Genomic DNA, 20,193 nt, shown 5'->3' on the forward strand with positions numbered 1-20,193 from the left:
TTTTTTTTTTTTTTTTGGAGACAGTCTTGCTCTGTCACCCAGGCTGCAGTATAGCAGTGCGATCTCAGCTCACTGCAATCTCGGTCTCCTGGATTCAAGCAATCCTCTTGCCTCAGCCTACCAAGTAGCTGGGACTACAGGCGCATGCCACCATGCCCAGCTATTTTTGTATTTTTAGTAGAGATGAGGTTTTGCCATGATGGCCAGGCTGGTCTTGAACTCCTGATCTCGGGTGATCCACCCGCCTTGGCATCCCAAAGTGCTGGGATTATAGATGTGAGCCACCATGTGTGGCCAAGACAGAGTTTTAAAATGTCCAGGTGCTAGGGTTTTTTGTTTTCTTTTCTAACATTATTGAATTACACCATGTGGTGATCTATTTAGGATTTGTTGAGGTTGTCCTGTCTGTCTACTATGGGTGGTCTATGTGAATATTTTCACAGGTAAATTTAAAAGTTCATTCTCCATGGTTGGTGTATAATTCAATACATAAAATTGGGTAAGGAAGTCTACTTTATCTGTCCTAGACTGTCAGAGGTGAATTAAAATCGCCTACCAGCCAGGCGCAATAACTCACACCTGTAATGCCAATACTTTGGTTAGACAATACAGCCAAACTTAATTAAGATGACCTCATCTTTGTTAGTCTGGATGTCCAAGGATTCCGTCTTTGTCACTCAAGTCCAGCAACTTTACTAGTTGTCCTGGATTTCCCCCACTGTCCTTCAGATCCACTCTACTCTTCTACCCTGCCAGGCCCCAGGAGGCTCACTTGTATGGGTTATACCAGTGGTCTTTTTTGCCTTCTGGATTCCAGCTGGGTTTGGCCAACAATCATATAAGAGGCAAGAGATCAGAGAGAGTGGGGAGAGTGAAGTCAGGGTCCTTACTCCTCCGAGGGCTACTGCATATTGGCTGCTGGTTGGCTGCTTTTACCAGCTAAGTGACCCACTCTACACAGCTCTGTCTGATCACATCCTCCCCTCACCTAGAGCCCAGAGACGGTGTCAGCACAGCGTCGTTACCTCAGCAGAAGCTGCCTATAGCATGCAGTGCCCAGAGCTGTCCTTGTGGTTTCCCTGCATCCTGCCAAGACCTTTGTAAAAAATTCCTTTTTAAAACTCACCCCAATTTATCTTATTTGAGTAGAACATTTATTTCCTGTTGAGACCTGACCAGAACTATGTCTCAGCATTAACTACTCCAAACTATATAGTGGACAGTCAACACTACTGGAGGTAGGTTAGCTGTCTCCAAACTATAGATTCAAGTCTTAGTTCTGAAAAGTTTTCTTAAATTATATCTTGAAATATCTTTCCTGTTTCATCATTTTGGTTACTTTCTTTGTGGTCAGCTGGGTCTCCTGTGACTGCCTTATCTTTCATTTTCCTCTCAAGCCTTTAAAAATCTTTGTTAATTTTCATTTTGGTCACATTTCTCAATGCCCCTAATTGTGTTTTCTGTGGGCCCTATTCTCCTTTATGCTGCTTTTGATTTGGACTTCATTTTGGTGATGGTCTTGTTTCTTTTCTTTTTGCTTCTTTGATGAGAACATGCTCAACAAGCTTTTCCTGAGCTCTGTGGCAGTCAGTGTCATCTATAACTTTTGCACTCCTGCCATCCTTCCTTTCATCAGCCCTTCCTTTGATTCTGAGATCTGAATTCTTTAGCGTCTCTTGGTTTTATGGTGTTTGTATTTGTTCCTCATTCTCATAGTTTCTTGGGTGATTCCCAAGAGGAGAAAGGGAAAACACCCAACTCAATTCTATTGTTATTAGAACTTTAATTTCTCCAAAATGTATTTACAGAATATATAATAAGGAAAGATGCCTGTTTTAAAATGTCAAATACTAAAAGCGGGAGTCAAGATGACATCTTTGGTAGAACTGCAATTACTATTTTTGCAAACTACAATATGTAAAAAACAAACAAACAAAAACCTATTCACAGAAAAAATGTTAATCAGCAATAACATGTTAACAGATTTTCTTTAGTGGTGGGGCAAATGATGTTAAGATTCAAGAATCTCCAGGATTCTGCAGGCTCGCAAAAGAGGGCACAAGCCTAGGGGTTCATAAAAGATTTCCTAGAAACTTGAGTCCAACGGGGTCAGGAAGAATTAACACATGGAATAGGAGTGTTAAAACATAAATAGGAAAACAGGGAAGTGTGAAGCTTCCTTGCTGTCTTGGCCTCTCAAGATTCCCTTGCTCTCTCTCCAGGAAGGACATTGTCGTTATAGTGGGTATAAGTAACACGGATCCCAGCAAGATTGCTCACACAGAGTATCCAGTCAATACCGTCATCATCCATGAGGACTTTGATAACAACTCCATGAGCAACAACATCGCCCTCCTGAAGACAGACACAGCGATGCATTTTGGCAACCTGGTCCAGTCCATCTGCTTCCTCGGCAGAACGTTGCATACACCACCAGTCTTGCAGAACTGCTGGGTGTCAGGATGGAACCCCACATCTGCAGTTAAGGCATTCCTCCTCCCAGAGGAGGCTGTGTGTGTGCTGGCAGTGGGGGTGACCTGGATAATCCAATCTAGGGTCTATCTTAATTTAATAATGGAGTTTGCTTGAGGTTCTAGAGTTTGGCTGAAACCCTTACCTAATCAGTCAAGACTCCTAGGGCTTTCCCTTTCTGTTGCCACTTTTTTTTTTTTTTTTTTTTTTGAGGCAGGGTCTTTTTCATGCAGCGGTGCCATCACGGCTCACTGCAGCCTTGAACTCCTGGGCTCATGTGATCCTACTGCCTCAGCCCCGAGTAGCTGGGACTACAGGCACATGTCACCATGCCTGGTTAATTGTTTTAAATTTATTTTTTGCGGAGATGGGGTCTTGCTATATTGCCCAGGCTGGTCTCAAACTCCTGGGCTCAAGCAAGTCTCCCACCTCGGCCTTCCAGAGTGTTGGGATTAGGCATGAGTTACTGCGCCCATTCAGTGACCATTCTTACGTCACATTGGTCCTTTACCCTCTAGCCCTACACCAAAACTGGAAGTACAGAGGCAGTGGACACCCTGGAATGAGTACAAGGGTACAGAGGATGAGGGGATGTTAGTCCCCAAACTAGGGCTGATTGTCCTCTTGCCTAAGCCATCCTTGTTTTCTTTCATTTTGGGGAAAGAAAGAAACAAGGAAATGGATGCTCTCTAGAAGAGGAGGAAGGGTGTTCTCTGCTTGTTTGCACGTTCAAGTTCAAAGTGGAGGTAGTTTTCAGTAAAAACTCAGTCACAGGTTCTTATTTCTATGAAAAAAAGGAATTTATAAGAACATTTCTGGCAGGGCACAGTGGCTCATGCCTGTAATCCCAGCACTTAGGGAAGCCAAGGCAGGTGGATCACTTGAGGTCAGGAGTTCAAGACCAGCCTGGCCAACATAGTGACACTTCATCTCTATAAAAATACCAAAATTAGCTGGGCGTTGTGGTGCATGCCTGTAATCCCAGCTACTCCAGAAGCTGAGGCAGGAGAATTGCTTGAACCCAAAAGGCAGAGGTTGCAGTGAGCCAAGATCATACCACTGTACTCCAGGCTGCGTGACAGAATAAGACTCTAACTCAAAAAAAAAAAAAAAAAATTCTCACTCTCATTTGGCTATGTGAGTGGGAGTTGTGTTGACATAGAGGACTGCCTTCTCATTAATAATCCCTGGGCTCTCTGTTGCATGGTCCAGACAGGAAATCACATGACGATGAGTATCCTGAGGAAAATCTTCGTGAAAGATCTTGACATGTGTCCCCTACACAAACTCCAGAAGACAGAATGTGGCAGCCACACGAAAGAGGAAACCAAGACTGCCTGCTTGGTAAGAACCTCATGGAATAGAAGCTAAGTGTTGGTCACATCCAAGGGAGCCTCGGACCCCCACCCTAGATGGGGAGCTCTGTGAGGGCAGGGACTAGAGCTTGGGATGAGTGGCTGTCTCTGGAGTGAACAGCACTTGGCAGACAGTATGTGCTCAATAAAAATCTGCTGAATGAAATAACCAGTCATGATTTTCAGTGTAACGTGATGAAGCTTGTCTAAGTCACAGGTGCTTTTTAACTAGCTAAAAATTTGAAAATCTGAGTCCAAACCACACAGGCAGATATGCTTTGAGCAGGTCTACAGTGTGGGGCTGCTGTACTCAGCTTCTAGGGAACCTAGACTCCCTCTGATGCTATCAGTTATTGGCTTTTTCTTCTCTGAGAAGCCCTGCCCTCCAGCCAGATGAGGGCTGTACAGATGTGGCTGTCCTACTGCCTCAAAAAAAATGTGTGGAAGTCACACACACCTGGTTCAGGCCCCTTCATATCCAAATCTGGAGAAAGTGTGGCTTACTAGGGTCACACAGTCAATAAAAGTTAGAGGAAAGACAAGGACCTAGGTCTACCAGATATCCAGATAGAGTTTATCTCCTCTACTCTAGAACTGCTTTTCTAAGAGGCTTATCACTCACTCTCCTTTAAATAACCTTCAGGACACCTGATGGGGAATTTTTTTTTTTCCCCTATAGGATCCAGAAAGGCAGGATTTTTAGAGCAAGGGGAAAAATACATATATACAGATAATTTTTTCTAAGTAATTTTATTGCAAAAGCATGGACTGCCTCTCATTAAGAAATACATTTGCCCTTCCAAAGTTGGTGTAACATCTATTGAGTGCCTACTTCGTACTGGGTCCTCTGCCAGGTGAGGGATCTTAACAATTTCCTAAATTAGATAACGTGTTAAAATACAGTAAAGATAGAGCTTTTTAACAAAATTCTGCCCTCAAGCATTCCATCAAACAAGTATCATACTTCCTCAGATCTAAGATGCTGCCAATTATAGAATGCACCACCATTTTATGTAATCCTAAGAAAGAAAAAAATGCTGTCAGTTAAACTCTGATGTCAACTGATTAAAAGACACACCCTGGCTGGGCACAGTGGCTCACGCCTGTAATCCCAGCACTTTGGGAGGCTGAGACGGGCGGATCACAGGGTCAGGAGATCGAGACCATCCTAACACGGTGAAACCCCGTCTCTACTAAAAATACAAAAAATTAGCTGGGCATGGTGGTGGGTGCCTGTAGTCCCAGCTACTCGGGAGGCTGAGGCAGAAGAATGGCATGAACCCTGGAGGCGGAGCTTGCAGTGAGCCAAGATTGCGCCACTGCACTCCAGCCTCCACTCTTGCTCTCGCGACAGAGCGAGACTCCGTCTCAAAAAAAAAAGACACACCCTAATTTCAAAGATGTTGATTTCTAACTGTATCTTAGACTCAATGGAATATTCTAAGCTATTTCTACTCTAAGTGACCATCTTTTAAAATCTAACTGCAAAGTTCAGGTTGGTTTTTAACTGTGGCACACCTCTAAACAGGCCTTCATTTTTTAACAGAATTATGCTTGCACACCACTTAATGGTGACCTGTCCCCGTAGAATCCTCTGTCTTGGAAATATGTTCTCATGTCCAGAGGTCTTCAAAGCCACAATTCCCACAGATAGAATCAACCACCAGGTTCAGAATCTGCCTATGGGTTTCCCCAAAACCCAACAAAAGCAGAATCACTCTGCACTCACCCGTCCAGCCTTTATTCTACCACTGTTAGGGCTTTTGCTGAATGTCAAGGGAAAAGATCACACATTGAAAGACCCCACTCTGGGCTGTGGCCGCTCCCTAGGGAGATGAAGTACGGTAGCTCCAGAGGGGCATCTGGAGCTGTTCACCTCTGCCTCTTGTGCTTCAGAAGTCGCAGCCCCGACAGGATTATGGGGAAGAGAAAAAGTGCATATGCCCTGCCCAGGTGGAACAGTGACCTGCAAAACCACACCATAGCTGAGGACATCTCCCAATCATTCATCCAATCATTCGTCCTAAATCACATTCTTTTTCTTGCTCTGGCTATACCACTACAGTTAGACTGTGAATGGGACCGATGAAGGGGGGAACCATGCCATTCTTAGCCAGGGAGCCCCCATGACCTAGGCAGACATAGTGAGGTGCACACAAGGGCCTGTTCACCAGTCAATTGAAAAGTCAAGAGTTCTGCACTAAAGCACCCCCTTCCATCCAAAGAGAGGCACAGAATGAAGTCCTCAAGGCCCTCCTCACGTGTCTGGCCTTGACCTGCTGAGATCACCAGGGAATCACGGCAGCTTTGCAGCATGGCCTCCCTGCTGCCCTGCCTGCGGAGTTGCTCCCTTCTTCTCCCACTGGTCTTTATCTCTGTTCTGGTGTGGCTTCCTTGGAAAAGGGGAGATTTATTGAAAGAGAATACCCCACTGGGCATGGTGGCTCATGCCTAATCCCAGCACTTTAAAAAAGAGGCCGAGGCAGGCAGATCACTCGAAGTTAGAAGATCAAGACCAGCCTGGCCAATATCATGAAACCCCATCTCTACTAAAAATACAGAAATTAGGCTGGGTACGGTGGCTCATGCCTGTAATCCTAACACTTTGGGAGGCCAAGGCGGGTGGATCACGAGGTCAGGAGTTTGAGACCAGCCTGGTCAACATGGTGAAACCCCATCTCTACTAAAAATAAAAATTAGCCAGGCGTGGTGGTAGGCACCTGTAATCCCAGCTACTGGGGAGGCTGAGGTAGGAGAATCGCTTGAACCCAGGAGGAGGAGGTTGCAGTGAGCTGAGATCATGCCATTGCACTCCAGCATGGGGGATAGAGCAAGACTCCATCTCAAAAAAAAAAAAAAGTTAGCTGGGCATGATGGCACATAGCTGAGCTACTTGAGAGGCTGAGGTGGGAGAACTGCTTGAACCCCGGAGGTGGAGGTTGCAGTGAGCCAAGATTGCACCACTGCACTCCAGCCTTGGGGACAGAGAAAGAAAGAAAGAAAGAGAGAGAGAGAGAGAGAGAGAGAAATACCCAAGACAGACCACACACCCAGGCCTTGGATAGCAAGGGGCTGAGGCGGCCGCTATTTTGCCTTTCTGCTGCTCGTGGTTGAGTCTGTTCAGACTGTTTCCTGTTGTTAATTGCAGCCCCATTCTGTATCTCAGTCCAAACCGCGAGAGCAACATGTCATTGCCTGGGCCTTCCAGCCAGACAGGCCACACAGGTCAGAGGTGGCTGGCTAGCCTGGGGATGACCACCCCCTTCTTGAACAAAGATGGGCCACAGGAGGCGCAGGAATTCCTTTGAGAGGAGACTTAGGGGTGTTGGGTCAGGGCAGGTAAGGTAAATGATACCTAGTAGTTGCCTTGTTGCTTTTCCCGTTTTCCCCAACTTTTCAGAAAAATGATGGCCTTTATAGAGACATCAAGATGATGGTAGCTAATATTCTATTGAGTGCGTGCTGTGTGCCAGGCACTGTGCTGTGCTCAGCACGTGTTACAGGCATTAACTGTGTTCCCATTTTGGCTCAGAGAGGATTTGGTCACTTGCCAGGGTCCCATATCTAGCTAATGATGCCAAGCTTCTACGCCCTCACCTTAGGTAAAGTGTATGTGGCAGAATTCCCGAGTCCCAGAGGACTGCTCCCTTGGGAGTGGGGAAGACCAAGAGTACAGCCAGCCAGGCTGGTGAGCAGCTGCCAGGTGGCAGGAAGTGGCTTAAACTAAGGGTTGAAGCAAGGCAGAGAGAAGGGAAAATGTGAGCATTTCAGGACAGAACGGAAACAAACACCAACATTTCAGGAATGAGAAGCCAGAAGAGAGGGAAGGTTTGGCCAAAGGACTGGAAAGGGGCAAGAAAATGAAATATGAACCAGGAAGCTATAGGCAATCAGTAGAAGTCCACAGCTAATTTGCATAATAAAAGGAAAAGTCATCTTCCTGGAATTTGTGGTGGTGGCTGCCTAGATTTGAAATCGTATCCTATAATTTGCCCCATTTCCAGTGAGAACCAGCGTAAAACATTTCTAGAACAAACAGTATATTGCACAAGGATAGATTTACAACAAAAACTAGTTTTTCTAAGACTTGAAGCCTTCTGTCTTTTGTCACAGGGGGACCCAGGAAGCCCAATGATGTGCCAGCTACAGCAGTTCAATCTGTGGGTGCTGAGAGGAGTGCTGAACTTCGGTGGTGAGACGTGCCCTGGCTTGTTTCTGTACACCAAGGTGGAAGACTACAGCAAATGGATCACATCCAAGGCTGAGAGGGCCGGTCCTCCCCTGTCCTCACTCCACCACTGGGAAAAGTTGATTTCTTTGTCCCACCATGGACCAAATGCTGCCATGACACAGAATTCTGATTCTGGACTGGGCCATGTTGGATCATACTTGCAGGGACAAGGAAGGACCATCACGCATTCACGACTAGCAAACAGCTCTAGAGATGATCTAGATGTTAGGGAGAAGGGTGTAAAGGAATCAGGCCGGTCTCCTGAGGCATCAGTACAACCCTTATACTATGACTATTATGGTGAGGAGGTGGGGGAAGATAGGATTTCTGCAGGTCAGAAAAGGTTGCATCAGCACGAAGAAATCATCTTGGTTTCCTTCATGCTTGTTTTCTTTTGCAGCAGTATCTAGTCTAGGAGCCACGCCACCAAACTGAAGAGTAAGCTCAGAATGCTGAGTGCCAGGCATTCACCATGCTGTTTTGGTGTCTGGTTTTAATAGTTGCACACCAGGGCTGCCATGGATAAGCCCACAGCACACACTGGGCTGGCTCTCCCTCCTCTATCCCTCTCCCAGGTGTGGGAAGATCACTTTCATTATGCTTGTGAACTAAATGCTGGCTAACAAGTGTCAAACCATTAGAGCGCCCTGTGGTTCTTTCAGTGGTAACAGTTCCAGGGGCCAGGCTGTGAAAACACTCCCCATGGGCAGATGTGGCCCAGGAGGTGATGCTCAGCCTGGCTCGGGGGGGTGGGAACACCAGGCAGACAGGGAACAGTGAGAGGAGCCGGTGACTAGAAAGGAGCTGATTACTTTAATAGGTCATGTTGTGCTCTGTAAGCCGTGGCCTGCCTCTGGCTACTTCCCAGCAAGGTAATCTGCCTGCAACTGCTCATTGGTTATTTTCATTCTATTCCAAGCCTTACGGTAGCCTTTTAAGGACATCTGAAAGAAAAAAGAAAAGAGAAGAAAAAAAAACTATAAAGGAGAGTGGGGAGAAGGTCATTTGGGGAAAACTGATTGTGGTTACTCAGAATGCAGCCCTCATCCAGCCCCGTGATGGTGCAGGCAACCCTGTGTGGGGCAGCTTGTCCTCCATGCATGCTGCTGTGTGGGGGCCACCAAGGGGCAGCACCCACCCAGAGGATTTTTCTATAGAGCATGTTTCTTCTGCTCAGTGAAGTGAGAAGTTGCATGCTCCTGCCACAATTCTGCTACTTCTCAGCTTCAGATCTGAGGGGCCCAAGTTTGGATCCTAATTTACTCTCTGCTGCAAAATGGCCACAGGAGAGGCAGGAGAAAGTAACACAGGAAATGGGAGCCAGGGTCTACATGTGAAAATGCCAAGGTCCCAGTTTTCCAAGTGACCTGTCTTTCTAAGCTACTCTGATGATGTCCTGCGTGACTTCAGTTTGCAACCTGGCCATGGCAGTCTGGGTGCTTGTCTTTCTTCTGATGCCAGCATATGGTTTCCATTGCCCATTTATCCCCCACAGCTCACAGGAGCAAGGGTGCTTCCTGTCACACTACCATATTCAAAGTCTGCGGGATTCGTTCAAAAGCAGAAAGACCCATTGCGACTGTGTACATGCATGGAATGAGGTCCTGAGTGATATTAAAAAATCTATCAGTATCTCATTTTTAAAAAAACTGACTTCTCCATGTATAAAGTAACAATCACTAAATTACCAGTGCAGAGGGATTCAGAAACTTCTAGAATTCATTAAGAAAACAGGCAACTAAAAACACACTATTACTACAGAGTTTCTCCCTGAAAATGGAAAAGACCCTGCCCCTAACAATGCAAAAGGGGGAACTTAAAAAAAAAAAAATCATCCTTCATCTTGGTTTAATAGTTAAAGCAACTGCTGAGGTTTCTCCCAGAAATTATATATCCAAACATCTGTATTCTTAGCCCAAAGAACAAAATCCTAAATGAAAACATTGAAGACATAAAAGACTGCCCATCTCAGGGCTCCCCGTGGCTCACCTCTGCTATCTCCACTTTCCTTTCCCACATCTTGATGCTCTTCTCCAAGTCCCCATTTAAGATCTTCTCCCGGACGTAAGTCATCACCTGTGGCACCTGGAACTCAGCCAGCTGCTTCCGGAGCCTCTTGTTCACTGCCTCGGCTTTGGCCCGGTCCTGGGTTGGGAGGGACCAGTTACACCCAGGGAACCCCAGAGGCTCTTGCTTTCAGAACTCACTGGCCCTGACATCTCTCCCCATGGTTCTAATAGAGTTCCAAAAATAATGTTTACATTTTCAAAGAGATTGGGGAGGGGGAGGGAATCAAAAACTCTGATTTTTTTGCAAAACATATTTTAAGCCAGTTCAGAAACACCTAGGGCAGTCTAAATAGTCTTGTTTCTTTCATTCCTTTCCCTTTTCTTTTCCTTTCTTTTCCTTTGTCTCTCTTCCCCTTTCCTTTCCTTCCCTCCTTCCTCTTCCTTTCCTTTATTAAGGAATATGTTGTACTTACTTTGACTTCTTAGGGTCTTTCTGTGTGTGAAAAATTGTGTATTTAAGTGTACTTTGATCAGACTCAATTCACTTCCATGTCTTTTAAAATGATAAGATATATATAAAAAACATAAAATTTATCATCTTAACCATTTTTAACTATACAGTTCTGTGGCGTTAAGTACATTCACATTCTTGTGCAACCATCACCACCATCCATCTCCAGAACTCTTTTTGTCTTCTACAACTGAAATTCTGTACCCGTTATACAATCACTCCTCCTTCCCTCGTCTCCCAGCCCCGGGCCCCCACCATTCCACTTTCTGTCTCTATGAATTTGACTACTCTGGGTACCTCATATAAGTGGAATCATACAGTATTTGCCCTTTTGTGACTGGCTTATTTCACTTAGCATAATGTCCTTAAGTTTCCTACACACGGTAGTATGCGTCAAGTATGCATTCTAAGGTGGAATGATTTTCCGTTGTATGGATATACCACATTTTATTTATTTTGTTTATCCATTCATCCATCAATAAGACACTTGGGTTGCTTCCACTTCTTGGCTATTATGAAGAATGGTGCTGTCATCACGGGTGTACAAAACTCTGTTCAATTCCCTTCTCAATTCTTTTGGGTACATTCCCACATGCGGAATGGCTAGAACCTATGGTAATTCAATTTTGTGAGTAATCCTTGTCTTTTAAATATTTATTTTAAAAATTATCATACTGTAAAATTCATTAGCCCTTTTAATAAAATGCATTTTTAAAAAATTAACATCAGCTGGGGACAGTGGCTGACGCCTGTAATCCCAGCACTTTGGAAGGCTAAAGCGGGCGGATCACTTGAGGTCAGGAGTTTGAGACCAGCCTGGCCAACAGGGTGAAACCCCGTCTCCACTAAAAATACAAAACTGAGTTAGGCATGGTGGCTTAGGCCTGTAATCCCAGCTACTTAGGAGGCTGAGGCAGGAGAATCGCTTGAACCCAGGAGGCGGAGGTTGCAGTGAGCCGAGATCATGACGCTGCAGTCCAGCCTGAGCAATAGAGCGAAATTGTCCCCCCCACCCCAAAAATTAACATTATCCTTTTAACTTCTATTTTACTAATTATTTTGTTTAGGCTATACATTCAGTTCAAATGGTACCCTGTGACGAGCTCCCATCCCACTCCTGTCACCCCATCAGGAGGGTCTCCTGCCTAGAAGCATACACTGTTTTTAGGTTTTGTGCATCCTTCCAGAAATCTAGGCTTATACAAATATGTTTCCTTTTTTTAACCTAAATAGTAGCATACTCTATACACTTTTATTCATCCAGATGTTTTCACTCAATAAATCTTGAAGATCTTTCTGTATCAGCACATGAAGAATTTACTCATTCTTTTTGACAGCTACATAATTTTCCACATGGATGTACCATAATTTAACAATTCTCCCACAGTCACTTAACTGTTTAATCTCTTACTATTACAATAAACAATGCTGCAATTACTAACCATCTGGGTATACATCATATTGTCATTATGCAAGTGAATCAGTAGGATAAACTACTAAAAGTGAAATTGCTTGTTCTAGGGCAGTGGTTCTCAACCAGAGGCAATTTTGCCCCCAGGGGACATCTGGCAATGCCTAAAGACATTTTTGTGGGAATTAGAGGGGTACTGCTGGCATCTAGTAGGTAGAGGCCAGCGATGCTACTAAAAACCCTACAATACACAAGACCTCCCCCTGCCCTGCCGCCACAAGGAAGAATTATCCAGCCCCAAATGTCAGTAATAATGTGTTTAGGGTGAAAAACCCTGCCTTAAGCATATGTGCACGTTAATGTTTGGTAAACAGTGCTAAATTCCCCTTTATAATAATCAAGACAATTACACTTCTGCAGTAATGTTTGAGACTGCCAGTTTTCCCTCATTCTCTCACTACAGTTTTATCAACTCTTTGATCTTTGTCAATCTAAGAGAAGGAAAATAATATCCCATTATATCTTTATTTTGTATTCTTTGTATTATGAGTGAGGTAGAACATTTTTCATGCTTCAGTTTTTTAGCTTTTCAGTAAACTCTTGAAAACTTTTGCCCATTTTTTCTATTAGTTATTAGTTTTTTCTTGTTGATCTATAGAAGTTATTTGTTTGGAGTTATTAGCTCCTTGCGATTTTAGATACAACATTTTTCCAGTTATTTACCTTTTGACTTTGCTTATGATCATTTTTGCTATGCAAAAACTTTCATTCTTATATAACTCACTTTACTGATGTCATAATTTCTAAGTTTTATATTTTGAAAGGCCTCTTCATTCCAAGATTAAAAATTTTTCCAGTATTTATTTTAGGATTTTAATGGTTTTATTACTTACATTTAAATATTTGATATACCTGAATTAACTTCAGTGTAAGTCATAGCTCCAACTTAATTTTTTCCTTAATGGTTGCCCAGTTACCCCAGTTACCCCATGTCATTTATTCAATAATCTGGCTGTTCATTGATTAATGCCATGCCACTTTTATCATAAAGGTATCAACATCAAAGTTTTATCATATATTTACATACTTATGTGATCTGTATCAGGGTTCATTATAGGACCTTACACATTTTTCTTTGATCTTCCAGCCTATTCCTAAGCTTGCTTTAAATATTGTAACTTTATAACATATTTCATTACCTGATAGGGCTAGTCCTCTCATTTATTCATTTGGAATTTGGGGATACTCTTTTTAGCCCCCCCAAAAGGAATTTTTGAGTCAGTTGATTTAGATTCTTAACAAACAAAAAAACCTTCCTTGGTATTTTAATTGGAATATCATATTTCACAGATCAACTTAAAGAGAACTAATATTTTTATTATGTTGAATCTTCCCAATATGGTATTGTCTTTTAATTCCTTGCTTCACAAAGCACAATCTGTGGCACTAGAAACACCTGGGAGCTGCAGACTCCCAGGCTACCCTAGACCTACCTACTCAGAATCTGCATTTAACAAGATCCCCAGGTAATTGGTTTGCACCTTCCACTGTTTCAATACAGTATAAAACAAGCCAATAATTTAATTTTTATTAACTTGTTTTCAGAATGCAATAATAAATTGTCAGGTGTTCAGTGAATAGCTCCTGTCTGTTTAGCATAAACAAACAACTGTGGAGAGACCCAGAGATGTGGGCAGAACCATCAATGCATACTCCTGTCCAGATAGTGATTTGAGAATACCTAAGATAAATATTATGAAGTAGCAAGAAGGAAGGCATTAAAACATAAGTACTACAGCTGTGAGGGACATGCTGAGAAGACCAGAGATTATGATCCCCACCCAGCAACCCACTTGTAGAGCAGCAATGTCACTATGGGAAAAGTTGTCCACTGTCCCACCCCAGTTCCAGGGCAGCAATGCAGAAGTTTTGCCCAGGGAGAGAGGCTGTGTATTTGTCTGTTTTCACACTGCTATAAAGAACTACCTGAATCGGCTGGGCGCGGTGGCTCAAGCCTGTAATCCCAGCACTTTGGGAGGCCGAGATGGGCGGATCACGAGGTCGGGAGATTGAGACCATCCTGGCTAACACGGTGAAACCCCGTCTCTACTAAAAAAAAACAAAAAACTAGCCGGGCGAGGTGGCGGGCGCCTGTAGTCCCAGCTACTCGGGAGGCTGAGGCAGGAGAATGGCGTGAACCCGGGAGGCGGAGCTTGCAGTGAGCTGAGATCCGGCCACTGCACTCCAGCCTGGGTGACAGAGCGAGACTCCGAAAAAAAAAAAAAAAAAAAAAACTACCTGAGACTGGATAATTTTATAAAGAAAAGATTTGATTGACTCACAGTTCTGCATGGCTAGGGAGGCCTCAGGAAACTTACAATCAAGATGGAAAGTGAAGGGGAAGTAAAGCACATTTTCACAAGGTAGCAGCAGAGAGAGCACATGCAGGGGAAACTGCCACTTTAAAAACCATCAGATCTCGTGAGAACTCCCTCACTATCATGAGAACAGCATTAGGTAAACTGCCCCCATGATCCAATCACCTTCCACCAGGTGTCTCCTTTGACACATTGGAATTACAATTTGAGATGAGACTTGCCTGGGGACACAGAGCCAAACCAAATCAGGCTGTAAATCAGAGGGCCATGGAATGTTGCCCAAGGGGACTTGCTTTATTTGGAACAGAGATGGGGAACTCATGCCTAAGAACTGTGTGGGAAACAATGGAGTTTTTTAAGGAAAGCAATTTAGAGGAGGCTGGTAGTTCCATAATGTTAGTAGCAGCAAGTAAAATAATAAACCAGCTATGTATTTGACAGAACAGAGAAAGAGACCACTAAGAAGAGCCCTTTGAGAGTTGGGGCGAGCCTCAAAGATTGGCAACACTTTGCCCCTGAAAAGGGTCCTGACTTTAATTGAATCAGAATGTAAAACAATTAATGTCTCAGGGTATTGTTGAAAGCAATAGAGCAATTAGCTAACAACTAATGAAGGCTGATGGCCAAGTGTGATGCCAATAGAGGTAGACCAGCTGTAAGTAGGAAGATGCAGAGTCAAAGAGAACTCAGCAGAAGTAACAATTATCCCTGGTCATCAGGGCAATTGTATCCATGACCAAGGCTGCACCAGGTGAGGAGAAACATTAGAGAGTACTAACAGCAGGGGGCTGGGCGCGGTGGCTTACACCTGTAATCCCAGCACTTTGGGAGGCCAAGGCAGGCAGGTCATGAGGTCAGGAGATTGAGACCATCCTGGCTAATATGGTGAAACCCCATCTCTACTAAACAAACAAAAAATTAGCCAGGCGTGTTGGCAGGTGCCTGTAGTCCCAGCTACTCAGGAGGCTGAGGCAGGAGAATGGCGTGAACCTGGGAGGCAGAGCTTGCAGTGAGCCGAGATTGTGCCACTGCACTCCAGCCTGGGTGACAGAGCGAGACTCCATCTCAAAAAAAAAAAAAAAAAAAAGAGTACTAACAGCAGGGGAATAGACTTTACTGATCTAGTCCAGCCAAGTCACTCAACAAGTACCAAGCAAAAACTATGACAAGCCCAAGAAAGGGGTGGGAGGGATCAATATCAAGAATTGCTATATCACCTAAAATATACAGCTTCCAACAAAAATTATGAGATAGGCAAAGAAATAGGAAAGCATGATCCACCCAGGGAAGGCAAAATAAACTGCCTCTGAGGGAGAGCAGATGGTAGACTTAGCAGACAAAGTCTTCAAAGGAGCTATTCAAAAAACCAGAGGAAACCATGTTTAAAGAATTAAAGTAATAATAATAATATCTCATCAAGTAACGAAAATCAATAAAGAGGTAGAAATTCATTTTTAAAAAGTAGAAAATCTGGAATCTTTTCAATATGATGACTGAAATGAAAAATTCACCACAGGAGAATGACAGCAGATTTAAGCCAGTAGAATAAAGCATTGGTAAACTTGTAGATTGATAGAGATTATGCAGATTGAGGAGCAGAGAGAAAAAAGAATGAAGAAAAATTAACAGTCTCAGAGAAATGTGGAACACCACTAAGTGTACCAACATACAGATAATGGGAGTACTAGAGAGAGAAAAGAAAGAGAAAGGAGTAGAAAAATTTATTCAGATATAATGGCTGAAAATTTCACCAATTTGTTGAAAAACAGTAAGCCACATATCCAAAGGGCTCAACAAACTCCAAATGGAAGAAATGCAAATAAATCCACACCCAGAGACTCATCACACTCAAAATGTTGAATGGCAAAGCAAAGAGAAAATATTGAAAACAGCAAGAGAAAACAATTCATTACATACAAGAGAAGCCCAACAAGATTAACAGCTGATTTCTCATCCGAAACAATGAAGGCCAGAAGGCAATGGGCTGAAAGAGAAAAATCTGCCACTCAAGAATATTATATCCTCAAAATGATCTTTCAAAATGAAAGCAAGTAATCAACACACTCAGATCTCGGTTTCTAATGTCATTCTCAAATAAAAGACACCAAGCCTCCTTGGAGAAATGGTGGATTCTAGGACTGAGGCAGAAAATATCTAAGATGAGCCTAGAACATCTTCTGGTGCCAGAAAGGAAGTGCTCAAAAAAAAAAAAAAAAGGGCATTTCAAACAAACATAAGGGGTAACTTGAAGATGCTTACATTGGCCGTACCTAGGACAATTGCAACACTACACTCCAGCCTGGGCGACAGAGCAAGACTCTGCCTCAAAAAAAAAAAAAAAAAGGCCATAAAGATGAAGAGAGTCAAAGGGACACCAAATTCAACTGAAAGAGCTCCCAATGGCCAACCTGGAACAATCTGAGCAACAAAATAAATAATGTAATACAGTCACATGCCACATAAAACATTCTGGTCAACAATGAACCACTTATGAAGATGGTCCCATAAGATTATAATGCCATATCTTTACTGTACCTTTTCTATGTTTAGATATGTTTGGATACACAAATACTTAGCACTGTATTATAATTTCCTACAGCATTTAGTATAATAACATGTTTTTCAGGGTTATAGCCTGGAGCAACAGGCTACACAATACAGCCTAGGTGTGTAGTAGGCTATACTATCTAGGTATACCATCATAGAGTACACTCTATACTGTTCACACAATGATGAAATTGCCTAACAATGCATTTCTCAGAATGTATCCCCATCATTAAACAATGCATGGCTTATGATATTATAACCCAACATATAAAACAAATATCTATGAATTGAAACTGATATAAATAAATGATGTTAAAAATAAATAAATGGGGGAGAATAGATAAATCTCCTATACAGAAGAATTCCAAATAAATTATGTGGAGCATAAATCCCTACTCCTTAAGTATGGGCTGTACATAATGACTTCCTTTCGAAGAGTACAGTATGGAAAGGAGGGAGAGTAACTTCACAGTGAAGAAATCCATAACATACTATCCATCTACGTGATCAAGTTTCACATCAATGATGAGTCATGTTGATAGTAGACTCCCTCGATATGACGTGATGTGAATGGCACTTTATGTCTGTGGTCTTCCCCCTCAAAACACATAAACCCCAATGTAATCATGAGAAAAACATCAAACAAATCCCATTGGAGGAACATTCTACAAAAACCTGACAAGTACTCCTCAAAACTGTCAAGGTCATCAACATCAAGGAAATTCTGAGAAACTGTCTCAGCCAAGAGGAGCTTAAGGAGACATAGCAGTAAATGTAATGTGGATATCCTGGGTGGGATCCTGGAACAGTTAAGGGATGTTAGGTAAGAACTAAGGAAATGTGACAAAAGCACAGACTTTGATTAATAATACTGTATCAATACCAGTTCATTAATCATAATAAACACATTGTACTGATATAAGAGGTTAAAATAGGGGAAACTGGGTATGAGGTGTATGGCGGTTCTCTGTACTGTCTTCACAATTTTCCTGTAAATCTAAAACTTCTAAAATAAAAGTTTATTTTTGAAAAATGAAGGAAAAATAAAGACATTCCCAGATTAACAAAAACCTACAGAAGTCACGGTTGGCAGACCTGTCTTACAAGAAATATTACAGAAGTTCTGCAAGCTAAAAACAAGTGATACCCTACAGGAATATGAAATCGACATTAAAAAAGTAGTGCAAATAAAATTAACTGTATAATAGGTAATTATAAAAGACAGTATAATTGCATATTTCTTCTCTTAACTGATTTAAAAAGCAAGTGTATAAAAATACATATATAATTGTATTTGGGGAACTATAACATGTAATCATGGAGTGTATTTGACAGTAACAGCACAAAGGAGGCAGGTTGAAACAAAGCTGTATTTACATAAGAAACACCAGATAGTAACTCAAATTCACAGGAAGAAATGTAAACAAAAAGTTAATATGACAAACTCTGTGAACATATTTCATCTCCTTTCTTCTTTCAGCTTTTGAACTCCTCGCTCACACCATTAAAAAAAATTAACTCAAAATTGATTATAAACCTAAACATAAGAGCTAAAATTACAAAACTCTTAAAAGAAGACAGAGGAGAACATCTTCATGATATTGGGTAAGGCAATGGTTTCTTATATATGACACCAAAAGCACAAGATCAAAAGAAAAAAAATGGATAAATTGGACTTCTATCAAAACTAAAAACGTTTGTGTTGCAGAAAAAACTATCAAGAAAGTGAAAGAAAATCCACAGTATGGGAGAAAATATTTGTGAATCTTATACAGATGATCCCTGACTTACAATAGGTCAACTTAAGTTGTTTTTTTTTAACTTTAAGATAGTGCAAAAGCAACACACATTCAGTAGAAACCATACTTCGAGTATCGATATAACCCATTTTTCACTTTCAGTACAGTATTCGATAAATTACATGAGACATTCAACACCCTATTATAAAACAGACTTTGTGTTCGATGATTTTTCCCAGTTGTAGGCTAATGTAAGTGTTCTGAGCATATTTAAGATAGGCTAGGCTAAGCTATAATGTTTAGTAGGTCAGGTATGTTAAATGCATTTTTAACTTATGATATTTTCAACTTACAATGGGAAAGTTAAAAAGATAAATAACCCAAGTATAAACCAAGCAAAGGACTTGACTAGACATTTCTCAAAGAAAGATAGACAAGTGGCCAATAAGCACATGATAAGATGCTCCATGTCATTAGAAAATTAAAATAAAAACCACAACGAGATATCACTTCATACCAAGTAGGATGGCCATTTTTTAAAAAAACTGAGAATAACAAAGATGTATGGAAACTGGAACCCTCACACATTGTGGGAATACGAAATGGGGCAGCCACTTTCAAAAACAGATTGCTAGTTTTTCTAGGTGTTACACATAGAATTACCATGTATAACCCACAATTCAACTTCTAGGTATATGTCCAAGAGAAAAGAAAACATGTCAAGAGAAAAGAAAACACATCAAGAGAAAAGAAAACACATATCCACAGAAAAACTTGTACCAGGATGTTCATATCAGCATGACTCATGACAGTCCCGAAGTGGAAACCCAAATGTCCACTGAGTGATGAATGGATAAATAAAATGTGATCTATCCACACAATGAAATGCTATTCAGCCATACAAATAAACAAATGATACATGATACAAATGTACCTTGAAAATGTTATTCCAAGTGAAAAAAGCCACTCATAAAAGACCACATATTGTATAATCTCTTTTAAATGAAATGCCCAGAATAGGCAAATCCACAGAGGCATAAAGTAGATTAGTGACCGCCAAGAGCTGGAGGGTGAGAGTGGGGTGTGGGGAATGGAGAAGGATCTTTTCTTTTCTTTCTTTCTTTTTATAAATAAATGTACTTAAGTAGATTTTTGTTTTGTTTTGTTTTGAGATGGAGTCTCCCTCTGTCACCCAGGTTGGAGAGTGCAATGGCACAGTCTCGGCTCACTGTAACCTCCACCGCATGGGCTCAAGTGATTCTTCTGCCTCAGCCTCCCAAGTAGATGGGACTACAGGTGCCCACCACCACGCCCAGCTAATTTTTGTATTTTTAGTAGAGGCCAGGTTTCACCATGTTGGCCAGGCTGGTCTTGAACTCCTGACCTCAAATGATCTGCCCACCTCAGCCTCCCAAAGTGCTGGGATTACAGGGTGAGCCACTGCACCTATCCTATGGGGAAGGAGGTCTAATGGGTGCAGGGTTTTTTTCTGGGGTGATGAAAACGTTCTAACATTATTGTGCTGATGGTTACACAACTC

At 42.2% G+C, this 20,193-nt stretch overlaps 2 protein-coding genes across 6 annotated transcripts in view; one reads left to right on the plus strand and one right to left on the minus strand.

Moving 5' to 3' along the window:
- PRSS54 (protease, serine, 54) overlaps window positions 1-8,695 on the plus strand; it is a 15,476-nt gene extending 6,781 nt beyond the window's left edge. For all 4 annotated transcript variants that reach the window (XM_011938801.1, XM_011938802.1, XM_011938800.1 and 1 more), the window contains 3 exons: window positions 2,223-2,481; window positions 3,685-3,816; window positions 7,941-8,695. In XM_011938801.1, the coding sequence (XP_011794191.1) occupies window positions 2,223-2,481; window positions 3,685-3,816; window positions 7,941-8,468 (919 nt within the window). In that variant the 3' untranslated portion in view covers window positions 8,469-8,695. The remainder of the gene's footprint in view (window positions 1-2,222; window positions 2,482-3,684; window positions 3,817-7,940) is intronic.
- A 160-nt stretch (window positions 8,696-8,855) lies between these two features.
- The window catches only part of CCDC113 (coiled-coil domain containing 113), a 31,000-nt gene continuing 19,662 nt past the window's right edge, over window positions 8,856-20,193 (minus strand). For both annotated transcript variants that reach the window (XM_011938804.1, XM_011938805.1), the window contains 2 exons: window positions 10,048-10,203; window positions 8,856-9,002 (listed from right to left, as the gene is read on the minus strand). In XM_011938804.1, the coding sequence (XP_011794194.1) occupies window positions 8,916-9,002; window positions 10,048-10,203 (243 nt within the window). In that variant the 3' untranslated portion in view covers window positions 8,856-8,915. The remainder of the gene's footprint in view (window positions 9,003-10,047; window positions 10,204-20,193) is intronic.

Source organism: Colobus angolensis, unplaced genomic scaffold, assembly GCF_000951035.1.
Source record: "Colobus angolensis palliatus isolate OR3802 unplaced genomic scaffold, Cang.pa_1.0 Scaffold178, whole genome shotgun sequence".
In the NCBI taxonomy this organism is placed as follows: domain Eukaryota; kingdom Metazoa; phylum Chordata; class Mammalia; order Primates; family Cercopithecidae; genus Colobus; species Colobus angolensis.